Source organism: Protomyctophum bolini (assembly GCF_963924005.1).
Source record: "Protomyctophum bolini genome assembly, chromosome: 1".
Classification (NCBI taxonomy): domain Eukaryota; kingdom Metazoa; phylum Chordata; class Actinopteri; order Myctophiformes; family Myctophidae; genus Protomyctophum; species Protomyctophum bolini.
In genome coordinates, this window is record NC_137862.1 from 54581797 (window position 1) to 54604850 (window position 23054).

General features: G+C 42.9%; 1 protein-coding gene across 3 annotated transcripts in view; it reads left to right on the forward strand.

Annotated features, from left to right (window-relative positions):
• Nucleotides 1-3657: 3657 nt before the first annotated feature.
• The window catches only part of LOC308321453 (uncharacterized protein), a 29214-nt gene continuing 9817 nt past the window's right edge, over nt 3658-23054 (forward strand). For 2 of the 3 annotated variants that reach the window (XM_080772347.1, XM_080772349.1), the window contains exons 1-13: nt 3658-3775; nt 4576-4696; nt 8574-8663; nt 9894-10022; nt 11423-11501; nt 13134-13157; nt 14186-14239; nt 15124-15273; nt 16551-16614; nt 17514-17557; nt 19164-19289; nt 19498-19646; nt 21203-21311. In XM_080772347.1, the coding sequence (XP_080628473.1) occupies nt 9931-10022; nt 11423-11501; nt 13134-13157; nt 14186-14239; nt 15124-15273; nt 16551-16614; nt 17514-17557; nt 19164-19289; nt 19498-19646; nt 21203-21311 (891 nt within the window). In that variant the 5' untranslated portion in view covers nt 3658-3775; nt 4576-4696; nt 8574-8663; nt 9894-9930. The remainder of the gene's footprint in view (nt 3776-4575; nt 4697-8573; nt 8664-9893; nt 10023-11422; nt 11502-13133; nt 13158-14185; nt 14240-15123; nt 15274-16550; nt 16615-17513; nt 17558-19163; nt 19290-19497; nt 19647-21202; nt 21312-23054) is intronic. The other variant, XM_080772348.1, reaches the window with a different exon arrangement.

Consider the following 23054-nt stretch of genomic DNA (forward strand, 5'->3'; position numbering starts at 1 on the left):
CTATTGTTTGAAATGTACCCATTCTACATAATGGTGAATGAAATGTTCAATCAATCAATCAATCAAATCCAAAGAGGAGCAGTTAGGGGTTCAGTGTCTTGCTCAATTAAGGACACTTCGACAACCCAGGGGGAGTCAGGGATCGAACCAGGTTCCAATTCTCAAGTGGCCACTTTACCTGTTGAACCACTGCCTATAAATATATATTTATTGTGACCGTAAACCTGCAAAACCTGTCCCGCTGACACGCTCCATCTATGGTCGTCAGTCTGTCACGCCTTGTGACACGCAGAGAAGACTGGATCATCACCTAGTTCTGCATATATGGAGCCGGCCAGCAACTCTACATCTGACCTCAAACCATTAAATCTACATATATGGAGCTGACCTGTGCTGACAAGCTTTTCAAATGGGGGTATATTTATACAGGTATACACACACACACACACACACACGCACACAAAATTACCATCAGTCATCTGAGTCATTCTTTGTTTTATTCAATAGTGTGTTGTGGCCAAAAAATAGAGACTACTGCTACAGACCTGTCGTTGCCCAAAGCCACGTCTATACCTTCCTCTCTATATGAGTGAGCTGTTTTCTTCCCCCCTCTGCCTGATCACCTTCTGAAAAGAATAGCACGTCATTTTACTTGTTTTCTTTTTTAATAAACATAATTCTATATATCGCTGCCATATGTGAGGGAGAAATCACCAAACTCAGGCACACAACACAACACAGGTCGTAGGTAGCTCTTGGCCTGGCGGAGATAATCACACACAAAAAAATTGGATACGTTTAAAATTTGAAATTTGAAACAATTTGATGCCGATGCCAATAATTTTTGTAAATAAACCATGTATGAAATAGGGCTTAATTGGTTAATGTATTATAATGGGGGTGCACGATTATGACATTATGACCGATATCCGATCTATGATTATTTGCAGGATCATATCTGACCGTTACCGATTCTGACCGATTCCGATATCTTATACGGATTATGCTGCCTTAAAACATTAGAAATACACAAAACAAACGTGACAGAGCCATTGACGGTCACATTATTATTGCATCATCAATATGCGATATACCGATATGGTATTTTTATGGCCATTTTTATAACCGATATGGGATTTTTTATGGCCATTTTTATTACCCTGGGTTCCAGCCTGATTTACTGCGTTCCACGGGTCTGAAATGTCACTTTGCACATTTCACTGATTTCAGATCAGCGGAACGCAGCGAAACAGGCTGGAACCCATGGGCTGCATTTTTATGACCTTGCCCTAAAGGGGCGAGGTCGCGCTGACACAACAGAAGCAGGAGTTAAAACTATTAATCTGGTGTCAGTGCATGAGGTCAGAGTTGTTGGCCTGCTCATAATACATAATACAAATCTAGTATGTCAAACCATGCATGGCTATCCAGGGTTTGATGAGGTCAGTGTTGTTGTGATCTTCATATATGGAGATCCAGGTGATGGTGATGATATAGTCAGCTCCACATATATGGAGATCCATGTGTTGTACCAACTTGGTTCATTTGCAAGTGTGACTTGCGAGACATCTCTAATATATATAGTTGTGTTTGTAACTATAATATAATCCATTTCTAATGGATGCCTTGGCCTGGAGGAGAGGTCATCAGGTGGTCTCCAACCTTCTTAGAGTGTTTCAACCCTCAATTGGCCAAGTCACTGCTCCTCTCCTCCAGGCTTCCAGCTATCGACAAGTCCACGGAGGGGCAGCCCGCAGGCAGCCATCACCGAGGTGCGACCAGCACCGGGAGGGAAGGCCACACCCGGCAAACAGGCTGAGGTTCGTCACATGTGCGGTGTGCATCATGTGTCCGTCCTTGTCCACACTTGGCCTTACTCTGGTGCATTTGAGTCAAGGGAGCCTTCTCTGCGCCTGTGTCACTGCCATAGTTGTTGTCGTTGAATCTGTCCCATCGAGTCTCTCTTCCTCCCCTCCTCTCGGGAGGCTCTGGGGGTATTGCTCATTTGCACGGTCTGTAGCTTGCGTGGTGCCCTCTTGCGAGTGCTGCGACAGAGGTTGCTATAACCCCTGTTGCCCTGCCAGACTTTCCTGGAGGTCAGCTGTCTCTCCAGCGTCACCGGCCTTCCTCGGTTGCCATCCAGACTTTCCTGGAGGTCACGGGTTGCCCAGGGAGTTAAGTTTGTAAATACATCAAAGATGCGAATATAATCCATTTCTAATGGTATATATATATAATTGACCCGCAGCCAAATACATATAATTTTGGGGCTCCTTTTATTGTCTGACATGAAAAAGTTACCAACCATTGGTATAGTATTGAAACATTGATAAGCCTATACTATACTAGTAAAGTAAAGTAAAGTAGGCCTACTTGAGTTTCATTGATTACTTGATTGAAATATGTATTAACAGTTTACAGAATTACAGTACATTTCAGCACAAACTCAATACAAAGACTGTTAACTGTGAGTGGATCGACGACCAAATAAAGCATTACACTTGTTTACAAGAGGGTCCACCATGTTGAAATCATCAAAACATTTAGACGTACAAATAGACACTTCTATATATTGTTTATTGTTTATAAGGAACCCCATTTGCTTTTGCCTTGACAAAAGCTAGTCTTCCTGGGGTCCGACACAGACAAACATTTAACAAAGGCAATACTTACAATTGTTTACAAACACTAACTCAAAATAAAACATAGTAAAATAAAATATAAAATAAAAAACATAGGAGAAATAAAAAACAAAGAAAAACATAGCAAAAAAATCACTTTCAACACATTATATTATATCCCAGGGTTACTGCAGTATGGTTTACATAAGGTGTTCTTTTAACTTGATTTTAAAGATGAATTTTGTATTTGTATTGGTTATACACTTTGGTAGTGCATTCCAACCTATTACTGCTCTATAGATAATAGAAGATTTAAGAATATTTGTTCTTGGTTTAGGTGCCACCAAAACACCCGAACTGGCTTGTCTAGTCATATGGTTATGTTCGTCTCTTACATGTGCTACCTGTTAAAAAAAATAGCCAACGAACAGAACAGGAATTCATAAATGAGGTAAAAAAAAGTTTCGAATTGCAGCCGTCCGTAGGTGCCCTTTGAGCTGTTTTGAAGGAGTCAAGGGTTTCGCATGTCTTAATGACTGTTGGTAGGGCGTTCCACATTTTGGTGGCATAGGAGCGAAGTCCCTTGTTTGTTTGTGCCGAATCTGGGTTGCACATGGTTTGTTGCACTCCTTCTGGTGTTGTGGGTGTGGACTTCGTTAACACTAAGTAAGGAACTTAAAGGAAGTATTTAGACAGGTACATGAGTATTGGTGGTTTATCGAATCTTGTGGACCAGACCCATTGCAAGAAGAGTAAATGCTTATACTTTCCACAACTGAAACAATCAGTGTGGTAGTCGCTTTCTTCCATACAGCGGTGACTATGTGGAGAGAGAGAGAGAGAGAGAGAGAGAGAGAGAGAGAGAGAGAGAGAGAGAGAGAGAGAGAGAGGGGAAAAGAGAGCAAGAGTGAGCGAGAGAGAGAGAGAGAGAGAGAGAGAGAGAGAGAGAGAGAGAGAGAGAGAGAGAGAGAGAGAGAGAGAGAGAGAGAGAGAGAGAGAGAGAGAGAGAGAGAGAGAGTCAGGTTGGCTGGTTGCTTTCTGGTTAGGTTGGGAGGAAGTCCGAGGAACACATGCGGTAGGAGGCAGCAGTTTTCCGCTGCTCACCATGGCTGATCGTCGCCAGCGCAGCAGCACTGTGACTGGACTGACTGGAGGTAACGGAGAAAGAGCGACAGTGTCACACACAAACTGTATGTCAGATAATAGCAACCTGACTTCCGCTTTGTGGAGTTTGGCTTTTAAAAATAAAAGCTCAAGATTGATTCATTTAAAATTGTATTAACAGTTTGTAGAATGGGTACAATTCTTCGTCTTTGTTTTTTGGTACGTATTATTTTGTTTACATTCTACGGCCTACATACGCCTACCGGTAATCAGTCTGTGCTTATCACAATACAAGGAAATTAATGATGCATAGCCTATGTATGTCATGTGTGAGACCTATGGCTCATAATGTAACATTCTCCTACATTTTCATTTAAATTAATGTATTATTTATTTAACTTTAACTATTAGTCTATTAACGTATTAGCTTAATACTATTATAAATAATAATCATAGACTGGGGGTCCTTGAAATTAAAATGTTTGGGAATCACACAAGTCGTACAAATGAATCCTCTCTTATGTGGCTTGATTGATTGATTGAAAATTGTATAATCAGATTGCAGAATGGGCACAGTACAAGGATATGGTACAGGTCAATACAAAAACTGCTAAGAGGATAAAAACGGCCATTATTATTATTATATGAAAAGGTTTGAGATTGAGAACAATTACGGCTATACCAACCTAGGAACCCATCGGAGGAAAAGAAAAAGGAAAATAGCACCCTCTGCTGTTGTTCTTGAGAGATTAGGGCTATAGGCTACTGGATGAAATTAAACCTTTACTTTGATACAGTTGTCCGGATGTTGTGTGACGGTTGAAGGTTGTCTTGACGCTCTCTCTTCCAGTAGAAGGACAGCGCCCAGAAACACAAACCTCTACATTACACAAACTGCACGGAGGAGCGTCGTCATGGAATTAATGGCATCGTTGTCACATCAGCACACTTCTATGGATTATGAGTGACAGGTAAGGCCAAGTGACCTTAATCTATATTTAGAGAGCCCTGTTTTGTTTGTATTTGTACAAGGATAGAGGAGGCTGTGCCCGGCGTGAATTTACAGTCTCCTATTATTGTTTTAAAGTGATGCCGTTTTGAGGAAAATGAAGTTCGCCTAAAAATACCGAGGTTGTCTCCTTCCTTCCCCGTCGATGGCCCTTTGGTTCCGTTGTTTGTTTCGTTGTCTCTTTATTTGTTTACGTTCTTGACTCGTGAGGGCCATTTTAAAGGGAATCCCTGATTTGGGAAGGAAATTGACTTTGTGGCCTGGTGATGATCTATTTATACGGGGGTGGGTGCGGTAGGAGGATGTGGGGGTCGTATCGTAATAACTACTCATAAGTTTACTACCGAATAATAACACATTAAACTATATATGTCCTGTCGTTGATAAGGAAGTTATCAAGACATTTATCCCCATCAGGTTTGAAGCTATACCTTCACTATCTGTTGCTCTAGGAGGATAATCCAATAATCTGTAATCCAAGTGGTTGTGTTTCTTTTTCCCACACCAGTTTACAAATCCATTCAACAAGTAGCTACACATCCCGAATGTGCTCATAATGTGTGTTCTCAAATATTTTCGTGTTTTTTGTTTTTTGTTTGTTTGCATAGATGGGTATATTTGTAAGTCTTTAAACGTTTTGATGAATTGAAAATGGAGGATCCTGATGTAAACAAGTCTTAGTGCTTTTTCTGGTTTTATCCTAGCAGTTTTTGTATTGAGTTGACCTGTACCTTCCTTGGACTGTACCCATTCTGCAATCTGGTGTTATTCAGTTATTGTACCAGGGACCCCCAGAAAAGAAAGAACATTTATTACATTATTTGTCAATATTTTTGAGGGGCGCCTATGTCCAGCTTTGAGGGTGCGTGTAAACACAAACATTGTCCTAACACAAACATTAAATGCCATTGATAAAGAATGGCCAGTTTTACATCATTGTATTTTTTCTAAAAAAGCAGATTTAGGAAAAAAATTAAAACAGGGCTCTAGTGTTTTAAATTCTTTCTCATTTTGCTATGGGGTCCCTGTCACTCCTGAACTCTCCTCAAGGACCCAACATGGGGGCCCCTGGACCCTTCGAGCGAATGACACCCTCAAAAGTTGCCATTTGTTCGTTAATTGTTATTAACATCCTCGTGTGTGTGTGTGTGTGTGTGTGTGTGTGTGTGTGTGTGTGTGTGTGTGTGTGTGTGTGTGTGTGCGTGCGTGCGCTCACGCGCTGGCCTGCTGAGAGTGTGTGGGTCTTTACAAACCCAGTCTTGTGAGGTAATTGTAACAATCTGCTCTTTGTTCCCGTGCCTACTGAGTGGATTAATATAGCTAATGATCCCTAATGTTAATCTGCCCATGGTCACTGACGATGAGAGGCATGAACGCATCTCCCTCTTAAACATTGATGTTTCTTTAACTAAGCATGACATCGACATGCATCGTGATTATTAATAAAGTAGCCTTGTACAGAAGTGTGTGCGTGAGTGTGTGTGTGTGAGAGTGTGAGTGTGAGGGTGTGTGTGAGAGTGTGAGTGTGAGGGCAGGCATCAATGTCTCATGTTGTGTATGAGGTGAGTCGTCTGTTTTCCTTTTTCACCAAATCTCTCTATCATATACTGTATAGCCGATCTACAAGCTCACAACGCATCGCTTTGTGACACATTGTGGGTTTATATAGATCTACTACTTTTGCTGAACGCCATGCCCATGCAGCATAAGGATGCTAAGGTTCATGGGGTCAAGGAGAAGGTCATACTGTTAGCTTATTTACACAGACGGAACACATATTATTCGCTCCATTGTTTTGGAGTACAACGTCGAGGAACATTGATCTGAAAGGCTTTCTAGTATGGCACCTTTTTACCTCAATGCACTCTTTAACTCCGTCCAACTCCAGATAATCCTCTCAGCATGTGGCTGGGATTAGTAAATACAACCGGACCCCCTTGAGTACGGTACCCGATACCCGATGTACAGTGTGACTTCCCTGCCAACCACTTAAAGCCCGTCCTTCGGTTGACCAGAGTCAACCACACCAAAAATTGTTTTCATTGGATGTTCTCCCATTATATGACATGCCCATGATTAGGAACACTTGTGTTCATGTGGTTTATAGATCGGTGTATGTTGGTGGTCTGTAATAATAATATCTCACATCGCACTTTTCTGAGTACCCAAAAGATTCTTGGCGGCCTGTTTGTGTATTATTCTGTGTGTGTGCACTGTGCAATGCATATAGAAAAGCAAGTTTTCTCATACTATTACCACCACATAAACACAGTGAGCAACACAAACAGACTTCATATAACATTTCTGGCTGTTTTTGCGAGGCCCGTACAGTTATGGGAGCGAAGATGCCACTATAGTTGTATACTCCTCTTGCAGTATATAGGACAGGTTTTAGCTCCATTCACGGATGCTGTGTACATTAAGATGAGTTTGGCTCTTTGCTTGACCGATTTAGCCTTGAGTATGTAATCCTTCTTGTCACTAGCTTAACTTCGTCATGACCCTTGGCTCCTGAAGAAAGCCCCAGCCACTTACGCTTGATTCATACCAAGTTGTGTTCCAGCACTGACTGACTGCACAGCGGAAATAGCCATGTTGTGGGCTTGTCGATCTGTTATTCCCTTTGCGCAACACTTGGGAGAACGCTCAACCAAGTGTACATCCTCGCATTACTCTCCTGTCTCTTGGAAATAAATGTTATGCTTTGAAGTGAGTGGACACACTGCACATGTCACTGTCCTGTCGTACAGGCCGATACCGCTTCCTCTTCTCCAGAGCACTTCAGCAGCGTATCAGACTGTATATGGAATGGTTTAGCAGACAAGGGAGCAGGGATTTCACACACACACGCACACACACACACACACACACACACACACACACACACACACACACACTGAGCGATGCTGGTTGTATTCTCGGGCCAAGCTCTCTCTCTCTGTAGAATTTCCTGTGTAGAGTCAGCCATGTAACTTCCTGTCCTCTGGATTTGGATGTGGAAGAGGGAGGGAGGGAGGGAGGGGTACTGCTGGAGAAATAGGGGAAGGAAGAAGAAGGGAGGAAAGGAAGCGAAAGCAGAATGTGCTCCCTCCCCTCCCTGTAAGACGCCACCGGACCGTGGTCAGCGTGGCTGACACTCAGCTAAACCGTGTGTCGACGGAGGTGGGGGCAACTGGAGACTCCTTTTCCCTTCCGTTTCACCCACCATTTCTTTGGTTGTTATTGGAAATATGTTTCCTTCTGCTGATCATTAGTGAAGACCAAGTCAGGCGTTGACACTACTGGTTGCCCACCTGCCAGTAAATAAAAACTTTGGGGCAGGTGGAGTTTGCTTTCAGGTTGCCCGACTGAGCAAGTGCTCGTTTGAGAGCGGACACAACCATCTATAAACACCAGATATCGGTCCAAACACCTCAACGTGGCCAGAGTGCTCCGTCTTCTGGTCTGTGGAATGTAAAATAAGAGCACCGTTTACCTATAATGTGCTGTTCACTGTTGCTACACTTAAAACCGTACCCACATCCCATAGTCCTATCCTTTTATTTGGCATAAAAGGAATTTCTTCATCGCACAGCCCCAGAAAGTTTGACATTTAACGGTAAGTGGGAACATGAGTTTGACCCGTACCCTCTGAGACCTTAGTGTCATCCCCTGGCAGTGGTTCTCTCTCAAAGTTCTACCCTTAAGTCTGACAGTATACAAATGAAACCAAATGGACCCATACTGTCAGAGATACAGACTTGTTAGGTATACGATGTGAGAGGTGACGTGACGTGATGTGGGCTCAGGCTGACGTCATCGCTGCCTCTCAACGTCCTTCTCTTTCTGTCATTTTGCAGGACATGTCATTAAAGGCCTGTAGGAGCCGCAGTGCGATACTCAGCCCTCCAAACATGCAACAACAGTGAGCGTCTTTCTCCATTCAACAGGTGGGTGGTTCTCTCACACTCTCTCTGTCTCTTTCTGTTTTTCCTGTTGTTTATGTCTTTCTGCGTCCTCCTCCCTCTCCTCTGTCTAAAGCTTGCTGTCCTTTTGAAGTGTGCTTAAACTGAAGGTGTTATCAACTCTGGCAAAGCTTATCCCATCCCCCCACCCCCTTTAAATCAACTCTCTGTCTCTGTTTCTCTCTTTCTACAATACACAAGTCAATTCAAAGGGGCTTAATCGGTACACTAAACAAAACGTACGTTTACATAGCCAAAGCAAGTGTGAATTAGAACCAAATAAAATATAAGAAATGCATGTACAATTAAAGATGTAGGCCTACTAGAATAAGGAAATGTGTAACACAAACAGAGCATGTGTAGCATTACAACTTTGCAATATCAGGTCAAAACATTAACCAAATAACTTATATACTTCATTGACCGGTGTCCCACTGGGGTTTATACTTGGTCTAGCTCTGATTCGTTAAGGACATCTCCTTAACACTATGGTACTTTTCAACTTCCTGCGCACGCATGAAAGACTGCAAGGCCGTCGACTGCTACAAAAATAAAAATAACACTTTTGCTACTCTTACTTTTGCGTCGAAAGCCTACTTTCCCTAGTGGAGTCAAGTGGACGTACACATCTAAAATACACTTCGTCCAGAAAAGAAAATATTTAACCAGCAGGAAAAACCCGGTCAGTGGGATTTTCTATTGGCAAGATCTGTAGAGGCCAGGGCGCAGTGAAGTAACTAAAATATTCTTTCTTCCGGTGATCTTTTTTTTCTGGACAAAAAAAATAATTGTATGTGTGGTTGTGGGGTGGCTCAGAGTGAGTCCACTAGGGAAAGTAGGCTTTCTTCACTACAAAACCGTCTTTGTATTGGTGAGTAGCGAAATCATTCTTTTTATTTTCTGTCGACAAGCTGTGCTGCATTTCATGCAAGCGCAGGAAGTCGAGAGCAACCGCCTTAAGGAGAAGTCTTTAAGGCTATGGAACAGAGCTATACTTGGTCCCCTGCCCTCCTTTTTCGTTTACCCCTTCTACAACAAATCTCTGCTGAAAATATCCACTCTACAAGCTCACAACGTATTGCTGTGTGTGGCTATTTTTGCAGAATGTTTGCCTATTGTGACATGCCCAAAATGTGGACAGACGCTAGGATTCTTGTGGTCAACTAAGACCTCTCTCTCTCTCTCTCTCTCTCTCTCTCTCTCTCTCTCATTCAGCACAGACAGGAAGGAAGTGCCTTCTGAAGGAAGCAGGATGTTCACGGGTTCCACTAAAAGCCCTCCCACCAAAACGCCCCAGCCTGAGCGGCTGGATGAGGTCTATTCTGCCCTGAGGAGAGGCCTGCAGTGAGTTGGTTACTACTAGCTATATATATCTCCTATTCTCTACCTGTAATACCTTGATAAACCGAAGAGAGCCTGACAGGTGCCTCTGTCTTGGCCTCCATCAGGCTATCTTTATGGCATAAAGATAGCCTGATGAAGGCCATATAGGCCAAAACGTTAACTTTTTCACTTCATTTGAAGGGGTGCAGTACTTAGTTTAGACAGTTTTTTGGTTTAGACTAGTCATTGGTTAGACCAGTCATTAGTCCTACAACTACAACCTATCTCAAACCCTCACCCTAAACCTAACCTCCCACAAGGCAGCACACCTAAACCTAACCTTAACCCATGTCTAACTAGTGACTAGTCTAAACTAAGTATGCGCCCCCATTTGAAGACGGTGTGCAGGAGTCCCATTCTTGAAAATGTTCAAAGATGGCTGATCTAAAAGCTCACAGTGCTCCGCCGGTGAGCTTGAAGATAGATGGTGCTATGTATGAAGATCTGTGAAATATTTTGGAGAAGAATTCAGCCTGTAATGACATGGCCCTGAACAGGGGCGCCAGGTTTCAAGTGGTTTAAGTATGGGTCTGTCCCTTAACGGTGAATAGACACATTTGAGATGCTTTGTTGGCCACATCGCAGACGGAACGTCACACAATGGAGGTGGAAATGGCTCTTTTGTGAGGCTGCAAGTGAAACCATCTGGATGTGTGTTTTGGCTTATACATGGGCAACTGGCGGCCCGAGGGCCACATGAGGCCCCCGCCTTCACTTAATGTGGCCCTCGGGTTAATATTGGAATACTGATATATTATTGATTTCAGCTGTTACATGCAAACATGACCTACTTTAATTACTTCAGTCTAAATGAGTAGTTTAATGAGTAGTATTAAATGTTATTGCCTTTTTTATGTCCAATGTATTTGTATTTAGTTCATAAAGTTAATATAACTAGGGAAACTCTCCCCTGTCAGGTGAAAAGAAGCAGCTTGGACTCCTCATTCATAGAAGGAAGCATGAGGTCACTCCGCTGCCCCCCCCCCAGGTTGGCAGAGGAAGTGTAGCGCCCAGGATTGCATTAGATAATTGACACTGGGTGAAAAAAATGGGTTGCAGTTAACATAACTATAATTAAAGGCATTTGAAATGAAATGTTTCTAAATGTTACTTTTCAGGATTCCAATAAGAAAATGAACAAATACTAGTTCAGGATTTCAATTCAAACATAGCAAAAAATAGCTGATCTACAAACTAAAAATGCATTGCAATGTGACACATTTTGAGCTTGTAGATCAGTTATTTTTTTCTACGACAGTAATATGCAATGTTAGGGCCCTCTGGAGTGAGTGTGAAAATGTACTATAGTTGCCCTCTCCGTCATCAAAGTTGCCCATCCCTGCTTTTGGCTTGTTGTTCAGGTCACACCTGCAGGTCCACCAGATGGAGCTGGAGAGTCTGGGTCAGCAGATCAGAGAAAACAAGAGGAATGGACGTCTGGTAAGAGCCCGGCCGGCACCGTACAATGTACTCCTGTTTTCGTTTGCGTATATCTATTCTACGTCCGAGCATAGACATGGTAACGCCCCCGCCTGCCTCTGATTGGCCTATACCGACACTGCCCGTCTTGCCCCCATTGTCTCACCAGACTGTCCTCCGTGACGCGAGGTTATACTCCGTGGTGGGAAATAATACACAGTACAAGAGAATGGCAGCTTGAATCGCGCGACAGTAACTTGTAACTTAATTTTTTTGTAGAAGAGGCAAACTAATATTGTTTGTGCTGTTTGCTTTGATTGAATAATTGATTGAACACGCATGTACTATGATTTGATTTGGCTGTGTTCTAAATTAAAGTGTTAGTGTTGATTATCGTGTATTAATCTAATTAAACTAATACTATTACTATACAAATAAAGATCAAGGGAAAAGAGACCTTTTTTACAGTAAAATAATGTTTCAAGTTTACACATATGTATATAATAAACAGGCCAACTGTATAAACAGTATTAGTTTGCCTCTTCTACAAAAATAAAACGTACTGCCGCGCGTGCCAATTCCTGTCATTCTCTATCGTATTATATCGTATATCCAGCATGTATCTTCCACCTCGAAGGAAACTCTGGTAAGGCCGGCAGTGTCGGTAGGCCAATCAGAGTCACATGTCTATGCTCGGACGTAGAAAAGATATACGCGTTTTCGTTGGCTGTCGGAACAGAAACCTTCCATATCCATATTTGAACTTTTTGTGTTTTTTTTCTGTAAATTAATGCCCTACAGCTTCACAGAAAAGCATCAAAAGTGAGCACTGTCTAAATGCAATGCATGGGGATTCAAACCTGGGTCTCCCACACACGGGAAGGGACACTAAAGCCAAACATTGTATCCTCTAGCATCCACCAGCTGTCTAGCGTCTATCCGACCTAGCTGACGCACCCCCCCCACATGGAAATATAAATTGCATAAGCTATATATAGAGACATATATTTTCTTTTTATCCACATATATGAACCTGAATATGGCATAATATATGCAGCATAGGCTATATTCTGCATATACTCTGCCATATATTGGCATAATATGTTTATAATATATAAACGCACCACAGTTTGGGAACCACTGCGTCTAGCGGTTGGTAACCTCTGCTCTAGCGTCTAGCCTAAAGGGGAAAACCTTTTGGCCCGGGGGAGTCTTCTTATTAAACTAACATCTTCTAGGGGGTGAGGTGGAGAGGTGAGTGCTAGGGGGTGGGGTGGAGACTGAAGAGGTGACTCTTAAGGCCTATTCATACTCCAGTTTTTGGTGATGCGCTTCTCACCGCAGTGGTTGGGAAAACTACAACATGACACCACGTCGCGGTGATAAGTGACTCACCGCTCACCCCAACACATCTCTCTGTTTTTACTAACCACCGAAACGGTGAGTAGCTTATCACCTATACAACTGGAGTGTGAATAGGTCGTTGGTGTGGAGAGTTGTCCAGGGTGTTTTTTGAGTGAGACCCGAAACAGCATTCCTGTGTTCGCTAGTTGACCGTCGAACCAGTCGCACCAGTATCAGTTTCACTGCATTCAGTCTCTTTCATGTTTTGTGATGTTAACAGTTTTATTCCATTGGTGTGTTTCTCCGTAGGGGTCTTTGTATGAGCTGGATAAGGTGAGTCTCATACACTCTTAACTTTGTGCACTGCAACAAAGCAAATAGTGTCCATAATGGTCACGTTCACACTGAAAGCCCAATCCCATTTCAGACCTATCCAGATTAGAATCCATCACATTGTTTTTTTTTTATTAAGTCTGAACAGAAAATAAGAAAATCTAAGATTTGACCCAAAATAAATTGCAATAGTAAATCGGTTTTGTATGATCCTTACGGTCATCCAAATAACATATTAAACATGTATTATTATATCAATTGTGGATCATTGTAAAGGCAGGGGTTGAACGTTGGGGTACCATTGAAAACCTATATAAGGCAAAAATGTGAAATTTGAATTATTCATGATTCTGAATCAATTGCAAGCATTGGTTTTTGCATGTAAAACACTCCTTCGGCTAAAAACGGCCATATCCCTCTTCACAAATGTGATGAGGTAATCACATTTTGGGCAAGTGTCAGTGTCCAGACTGTGTTCAAATGTACATGCCACTTCCAAAATGGTCACTTCTCTACTGTCCTCATCACACACACACATAGACGGCGTCACTAGCCGGAAATAGCACATCTACAAGTTCAATCAGAACACAGCCTATTACTGTGTTCACAACCGGCAGTTACAAAAGATGTAAGGACGGTAAAAGATACACAGCACATTTGTAGCTTCGTAGCTGAAGTTGAAACCAGCTCAACTTATTTATGGCTTTTGTAGCAGCTACACACGTTGGATGTGGCTTTGTATCATCTATCATGTCGCTTGCTTCCACTGAAAAGGACACGAGTGAGTCGCCTGTGTCTTTGTAGCTGCCAGTGAGTGTGAACGCAGCATTAGTCGTTACATCGTTAGTTACAGATCGGTTGACGACGTCTGAATGCACAAATCTCATCCGCTCACTCGTAAATAACGAGTGCGGACAGTCAGTCAAATCAGTTCCGAAGATCAGGTTTGAGAAACAAATGGGATTTTTCCTGCGGTTTGCCCCCTAGCCCTATATGACGGCTACTTTATGGAATGTATTTTCTTTCAGCAAGTGAAAGCCATAGAGAGGTTCATGCGTCGCCTGGAGTTTCACCTCAGCAAGGTGTGTATAATATATCTGTCTGTCTGTCTGTCTGTCTGTCTGTCTGTCTGTCTGTCTGTCTGTCTGTCTGTAAATGCACCATGTCTCTGTACGTACGTCTGTAATCCACGTAACTCGAGAACCGCTCACCCCACCGACTTCAAATTTGACACACCTGGAGCATGCATTTCCAACGTTGCATCGTTCCAAGTAGGCCAGTGCCCAACAGGCACCGCTCTAGTACAGTTAATTATGGTCCTCGCTAATCAGAATAATAATCAACGACAACGGGTCTATGTAAGTTACAGAAATCCTAAAGTGGTGTGCTTTAATAGCATTGGTTCTCAAAGTGGGCTCAGCGGGGACCCCCAGGGGTCACAGTCGTTTTAACCACTTTTATCACATTTTATTATACTTTGGCCATTCAAAAAATAGCAGATATACAAGTTCACAGCGTGTCCCTTTGTCGTGCGGTATGAGCTTGCTGATTGAATTCATATCATTTGGAGGGTTCCTTCCTTGACACTGTTTCCACACCTATAAGCGCAGAACGGCCGACAGCCGCGGACAGAAGAAGCTGCGCGCAGCTTCTTTTTCCGGGTTTTTTTAGACAGCTGGTGTATGGAAATTAAGCTCCACCTCCGCGGACGACTGACGCGGAGGAGAGCGCTTCCCGGGAATCTGGCAGGTCGCACAAGTCGTCCGTCCGAAGTGGAGCTTCTTTTCCATCCACCAGCTGTCTAAAAAAAAAAAACCCGGAAAAAGAAGCTGCGCACAGCCGAGAACGTGCGCACGCGGCTCTTTAGTTAAGTCTGGCAGCACCGTGACTTGGACCATTTCCCCATCACAGTGTGGTGGGGGGGAGGAGGAGCATAAAACGTTGTAACGATGTGACGTGTGTGCAGGTGGAGGAGCTGTACGACGCGTACTGCATACAGCGGCGACTCCGCGACGGAGCCAGCAAGATGGTGGCGGCGTTCAACACGGCCACCGGGAGCAGGGAGGCGCGGGAGAGCCTGAGCGAAGCCAACAAGGGCTATAGGGAATATACTGAGGTAGGTACAGTCTCTGTAGGGAATATACTGAGGTGGGTACAGTCTCTGTAGGGAATATACTGAGTTAGGTACAGTCTCTGTAGGGAATATACTGACGTAGGTACAGTCTCTATAGGGAATATACTGAGGTAGGTACAGTCTCTATAGGGAATATACTGAGGTAGGTACAGTCTCTATAGGGAATATACTGAGGTAGGTACAGTCTCTATAGGGAATATACTGAGGTAGGTACAGTCTCTATAGGGAATATACTGAGGTAGGTACAGTCTCTATAGGGAATATACTGAGGTATAGGTACATTCTCTATTGGGAATAATAGAAATAGAAATAATCTAATCATATATATATATAATGTAAAGATATTCCTTACTCTGATTTTGGGAGGTGTAGTTAGCATTCAGGAGGTGTAGTTCCAGACTCTACATAGCATTCAGGAGGTGTAGTTCCAGACTCTACATAGCATTCAGGAGGTGTAGTTCCAGACTCTACATACATAGCATTCAGGAGGTGTAGTTCCAGACTCTACATACATAGCATTCAGGAGGTGTAGTTCCAGACTCTACATACATAGCATTCAGGAGGTGTAGTTCCAGACTCTACATACATAACATTCAGGAGGTGTAGTTCCAGACTCTACATACATAACATTCAGGAGGTGTAGTTCCAGACTCTACATACATAACACTCAGGAGGTGTAGTTCCAGACTCTACATAGCATTCAGGAGGTGTAGTTCCAGACTCTACATACATAGCATTCAGGAGGTGTAGTTCCAGACTCTACATAGCATTCACAGATTGTGGAATAGTTGTCTGGCTACGCGAGAATAATGTTCCAATGGATCCAACGTATTTAATCACAAGCTCTTGTTAAAGAGAGATTGCGCTTTCAAAAAATGTTTGGCTCATTTTATCGTCTACTCTGGCTTTTGTGAACACCACAGACTGTTTTTATGTTGCTCGATTCAGTGTTTCGATATTTGATATTCATTTTAGCTGCACTGCCCACTTGCTGTCAGTAAAACTTGAAGCCGCGTGGGAGCGCATCTACAGCTTGTAGATTTGCTACGTTTTGATACTTTTGAATTTGAATACTGAAAAGTTTTTGTTATATGAGGTTTCCACTCGACAGAGACGATATGAAAGAATCAAATGTAAATCTGGGGGATCATGTGTCAGTAATATGGAAGGAAAAAAAACGAAACGTGTGTTTTGTGATGTTACACCGAGACATTTGCTATTGGTATTAACATTTGCATCTCTCTCTGTCTCTCTTCCAGCACATGTGTTCACTGGAGAGTGAAATAGAAAGCCAGATGGGAGAGTTTCATATTAAAATGAAGGGTGAGTCATTTGAACCCCCCCACCCACCCACCACCCACGAAAAGAACTAAAAACAACAACAAAAAAACATCAAAACATATGCATACAAAAGTAAATGTACTGTACATACACGTCAGTATACATACAAATAGATATTCCTACATACTTTACCTACTGCACAGTGCACACATATGGTTAACATTTAGAAATAGGAACCGCGCGCACAAAAGACTGCACCTGCAAGCACTGTGACTGATGTATGACTAATTATGTATGACCAATGTACACAGTTTTATATACTGCTGTTATTCTCTATTAAGGCCGTTCACACTGGGCACTGTAACTATAAAGATAAATAACTATATTGTTCACCAATGTATTGTACCGTAAGTCATCAACAATTTACAATTACAATTTAGGCATTTAGCAGAGTCTCTTAATCCAGAGCGATTTACAATAAGCAAGAACAGAAAGCATGGCAATACATCACATACATAAAAAGTAGTTATCATGAAACATGCGTAAGCTAAGAACGTGTAATCTGGGAATACATTCAGTATTTATACATTTATTTTTTATTATAATAAATTGTTTCCCTTTGTTTTTGCCTCTGGGGAGCACCACCTTTTCTTTGTGTAGAAACGGAACATCTCGGTGTGGCTCCTCCCCTTTCTTGGTCCACTTCCTAGTCCCCGGTGCTACTGTGTTTATTCCTACTAACAACAACACTGCATGTTTAAAGGCAGTGGTGCCGACAGATTCTGGTGTTAGCGGAATCAAGCAAATAATACAAAATCTTGAATCTGCTCAAAACATGATGTTCTGCTAATCGTTCCTGTCAGACATACTGTCGGAAGCGCCTAGAAGAGCCTTCTAATCACGATCCACTGTTCTTATTTTGGTGACCATCTGTGTTTCAGGTCTTGCTGGCTTTGCACGGTTGTGTGCTGGGGACCAGTATGAGGTTAGAAATGCACACATATGCACGCACGCACACACACACACACACACACACACACACACACACACACACGCACACGCACACGCACGCAGTGGGCACACACACGTTTTAGTCCACGCTCCGTCTGTTCCCACCGGACTGTATGAGTCAAACACTGTATCACTCACTCATACAGTGTTTCCCAAACAATGGTCTGGGGCTCATTCTTGGGTTGCAGACAATTTTTTCTGGAGTATGAGTTCCTTGTTTAATATTTCCTACAATTGTTATATATTAAGAAAAACCTTTTTTTATATATATTAAAGCTACGTTCAAACCTGGATAGTTTGAGTGGCACGATTACGGTGGTTTTATTCGTCCAAAAAAAATATACAAACCCTTTTGCAAAGACATCTAATAATCTAAATAAACAAAACTAATTTTGCTGCTCATAAATTATATAGTAGCAGGAAACCTCATAGATTACATAGAACTTTGAATTAAAAAGAGTTGACTGAGAGTGTCCTTGGCTGTTATGTTATGCATCCATGGTTCTGTCTGTGCGCAGTGTACGGCGCAACATTCACAGGTGTGGGGGCCAGGGGATGCTGATTATGGACGAGCTCTTATAATCTATATAGTCTTTCCACAAAACAATAGAAAATGCTCTATAGTGGGCTCGATAAGGATAAGCATAAGGTTCTCGTTATCAATAAGAAATTAACAAGCTCCGTCCCTAGTTTAACCCATTTAGACCTGAGGTTTCTGTCGGTGGCGTGCACAGACATTTTGTAGGAGCGGGTGCTCAAGTGAAAAAAGGACACCTTGTACACCTTGTGCCTTAATGGTGCGAGATTTATATATTTTGGGGCATAAATAATATATTAGACGCTTTTAATCACACATACTGTAGCCTAGGTGGTGCTCAACCTTTTTCATGTCAAGGACCCCTAGCATTATCCGTATTTGGCCACGGGCTCCCATCTGAACATAATGTTGTTCCAGCAGGGACCCCCTCAGAAGCAAAGATTTGAGTTAAAAACGCTCGTTCCGAAAGAATTCTATATTCAAAGATTTGAGCCACATTTTCACGATTTTTCGCATAAATGCTTAAAACACCAAAAGGGCTTCCCATCCAGACCAGTGTTGTTTTTGGCAGCAAATTTTAGTTTTAGTCATAGTCTCTTGAATAGTTTTCACTTAGTTTTAGTCACATTTTAGTCACCTGGAATGTTCTAGTGTTTAGTCTAGTTTTAGTCGACTAAATGCCATACGATTTTAGTCGACTAAATCTACAGTTGATTTAGTCGACTAAAATGTGTTTTGACAGTAATGACATATTTTACACATATTTTACACTATTTTACACAATCTTGATTGTATATCTGCTATTTTCAGCATGCAACCCAGCATAAAACTGGATCTCTTGTCCACTAGTCCCTTCCTAACATTTTAGTCTAGTTTTTATTTGTTGACGAAATTGTTGTTAGTTTTAGTCATCATAGATTCGTTTTTATTTAGTTTTTATTTAGTTTTAGTCAGTGAAAAAAGGTAGTCGACGAACATTTTTCGTCTTAGTTTTAGTCGACGAAAACAACACTTGGTTGAAAAGGTCCCGTTTCCTCCACAGGTGCTGATGCGCTACGGGAGACAGCGCTGGAGGCTGCGTGGCCGCGTGGAGGTCAGCAACAAGCAGGTCTGGGACAGCGAGGAATACATCTTCCTGCCTCTGGTCACGGAACTGCTGTCTATCAAGGTGAGAACGTTCTTCTCAGACTAACCCCCGATCCGTCACTATGCTTATAAACATTTTCATGTCAGTATGTGGGGTATTTGGCCAGATATACCCCACATATGAAAATGTTTTGTGCAAGGGACCCTCAGAAGAGAAGAGTTATGTAAATCGAAAGTACTGATCCCTCAGTCGATGTGTGTGTGTGTTTGTTTGGTGGTGGCTGCTGCAGGTCACAGAGCTGAAGAGCCTGGCCAACCATGTGGTGGTGGGCAGCGTGTCCTGTGAGATGCTGGACCTGTTCTGTCCACTGGCCCAGACCCTGGCCGTGGACATCAACGACCTGGGCACGGTCAAGCTCAACCTGGAGGTCACCTGGAGGTACAGCACAAAAATACAAACTCACTTACCTCTTTTTTTTTTGAGACCCCATTTTAATTATGCAGTCGAGTACCCCCCACATATGTTTTTTATTATTATTATTATTGTTGCTGTCTGAAGGAGGCCAAACAAGAATACGTTTTACTGTACCATAGTGTACACAGGATGCAACAAAGTACAACCTTGAACTTGATTTTAACCAACCGAGTGGAAACCTCACATGTCCTGATGTCCAGTTACAGGATTCACAAACAGCAAAAGTAGCAGTGTTTCGAGCTTGTAGATCTGCAACTTTTGATGCTTTTGTTTGAAGTGTAGGGTGTTAATTTACGATAAAAACACAAACCGTTTGATACCCTCACAAAAACATGCCGTAATCCTGGTCTCTAAAACTACCTCCCCCTGGCCAGCCGGGGCGCCTGATGTAGGGGAAAGGAACTGGTCGGAATAACGTGTCCCTTCCACGCGCTACGTCCGGCCGGGGAAATTCCCCTCTGTCAGGTGAAAAGAAGCAGCTTGGACTCCTCATGCATAGAAGGAGGCATGAGGTCAGTCCGCTGCCCCCCCAGGTTGGCAGAGGAAGTGTAGCGCCCAGGATTACATTAGACAATTGGCACTGGGTGAAAAGAAAACTGGGTTACAAAATCGTGGGATAAAAATTTTAAAAATAAAAAAAACACAAACCGTTTCAATGAGATGGGAGGTTTCTGACCGACAGCGACGATATACGAAACAAATATATGCATGCAGTAAGTATGCTTGTATAGCCTGAATCGCTGCGTTCCGTCAATCTGTTTTGTCACTCGCTACTTAGTCTGGCCAGCAGGCAGCAGACTCGCATTGCATATAGCCTGGAACTCACCTATGCTTTCTATGGCATAGGCAGCTCCCGACAGGAGAAACTGTGCGCAGCTGCTGCACATGAGACTAATTAATTAGAGCGACAGAGAGAGAGAGAGAGGAGTGTGTGTGGGGGTGTGCGTCAATTTAACAAAGGTGAAGACGATGAAATCAGCAGAGAGTGATCGACGTTTGCGCCAAATTGAAGTGGACTCGGTCCCAGACTTTTCTTTTTCTCCCTGGAAATAAAAACGTCTGGGCTTCCGAGGCTACGCATTGCATAACGTCCCCTGTTACGTAACTTAGCCACGAGGTTGCTGATAGGCTACGTCACCAGCCAACGCCACTCTGTCCATGCTTTTCTCACTCGAGTCTCGAGAGTAAAACTAAAACCCTACGGTAAAAAGTAATCACTCAATTTGATTCAGTGGTCTACTATGTCAGATTCATTAAAACAAAAAAACCTGATGGCTGTGTGGGGGTGAGTTTAGTGAATGATAAAGTGGACGGTTGCAGGGCGACAGCAGTTAGCTGCGCAGTGCGCATTGATATTGCTGTCAAACTGTCTTTTCCCAACCCACATCATCACAGACCAATCAGTGAAAACAGATTCACGGAACGCAATGATTCAGGCTGGAACCCAGGCTAGTATGTTTGTTCTATATGGACAACAAATGAAGCGTTTCACGGTCTGTTTTCTCTGTCGTTCCTTTCAGCCCGTTCGACAAGGACGACCTGACCTCGTCCAGCAGTACGGTCTCCAAGAGGCTGCTGTCCAACCAGAGCCCGCCGGACACTCCCTCCATGCGCGAGCAGGTGTTCTATGTGAGTCACATCATGACCGCCAGAGAATTCTGCCCCACCGCTCAGACCTCCCCACATGGATTAAAGTTCTCAGTCGCCTCGACTGATTTCGGTCATTTTGTATTCCATAGAAGTCAGCATGTCTTCTATAGAAGTCTATCTACACGCTTACAAGTGTTGTAAGCTTGTAGATAGCCTATTTTTTTGGTTATTCGTTATTTCAGTCTTCCACGGCTCAATCTGCAATTTCTTCAACTGATTACGACTGAAATATGTTGCTAGGCCAAGTCCTAATACGGTATGTAATTTGTGAAACCGGTGTGAAATGAGTCCCCACACACTATACAGTAGCTCTGCAACAGGTTGCAGAGGACCGTTAAAACGGCAGCTAGAATCATCGGCAGCACAGAACTACCCAGTCTCCACAACATCTACACCCCCTGCAAATTACCCTGTTTAAACCACTCCCTTCCACAAAACGCTACCAGAGCATCAAATCTCGCACCACCCGTCTCAGTAACGGTTTCTTCCCCCAGGCAGTCAGGCTGCTGAACAGCTGACCTTGAACTGTATTGCCACTGTATTGTCACTTTTTGTGTGTTTTTGTCTTTTTCTTTGCACTATAGATGTTTGTTTATGTCCTGTGTATGTAAGACTGAGAGTGCTCTGAGCAAAATAATTGTCATTGTATTTATACTCTGTATCTATACATATGACAAATAAACCTGAACCTTGAACCTTGATTAGCTGTATGGCTACCGAAACTTAGTTTTACATATCGTGTAGGAGTGTGTAGGACACACGGCGCTAGTGTGTGGTGACTCATTTCACGCTGTTTCACAAATGACATATTAGGACTTGGCCTAGCAACATATTTCAGCCGTGAGATTTCATTTAGCTTTAATCCACGCGTCCCCCTCCCGTCCCTCTGGTTCAGGGGTTATCAAACTTAGGACCACAGTTTGTGGGGGTCTTCACACATCATTTATAGTTTATTAACCCATTGAGGCCAATGGCCTTCTAGTTCTATAAACCGCCCCAAAATTACATGCATTTGGCCGCAGAGCTCCATCTGAAAATGCTGGAATTCCTTCTGATACTGTTTCTTTGTCTTATCAACATAGTTTAAACCTCTGCTTTAGTCACACACTAATGCCTACATTTATATGGCGTAGCCGTCGTATGACGTGTCGTATGTCAAAAAGAACAGAGCTACAACCAGACTTTAGGTCTGTTCTTTTATTTTATTTTTTTATCCCACAATTTTGTAACCCATTTTTTCACCCAGTGTCAATTATCTAATGTAATCCTGGGTGCTACACTAACTCTGCCAACCTGGGGGGGGCAAGCGGACTGACCTCATGCTTCCTTCTATGCATGAGGAGTCCAAGCTGCTTCTTTTCACCTGACAAGGGAGAGTTTCCCCGTCCGGACGTAGCGCGTGGAAGGAACACGTTATTCCGACCAGTTCCTTTCCCCATCCATCAGGCGACCCGGCTGGCCAGGGGGAGGTAGTTTTAGAGACCAGGGTTACTGCATGTTTTTGTGAGGTTACCTACCCTAGGGGGCACGGGGAGAACATGCAAACTCCACACAGAAAGGCCCTTAGGTCTGTTCTTTTTGACGTACGATAGACTCATGCGATGGTGTAGGGCTGGGCAATATTTCTCTGCTTCTGTCGGGAAGAAACCAAAATGTTAATTTTTCAGGAAATAAAAATCAAAATAAATCAGGAAATAAAGAAAACCTTATATTTAAAAAAAA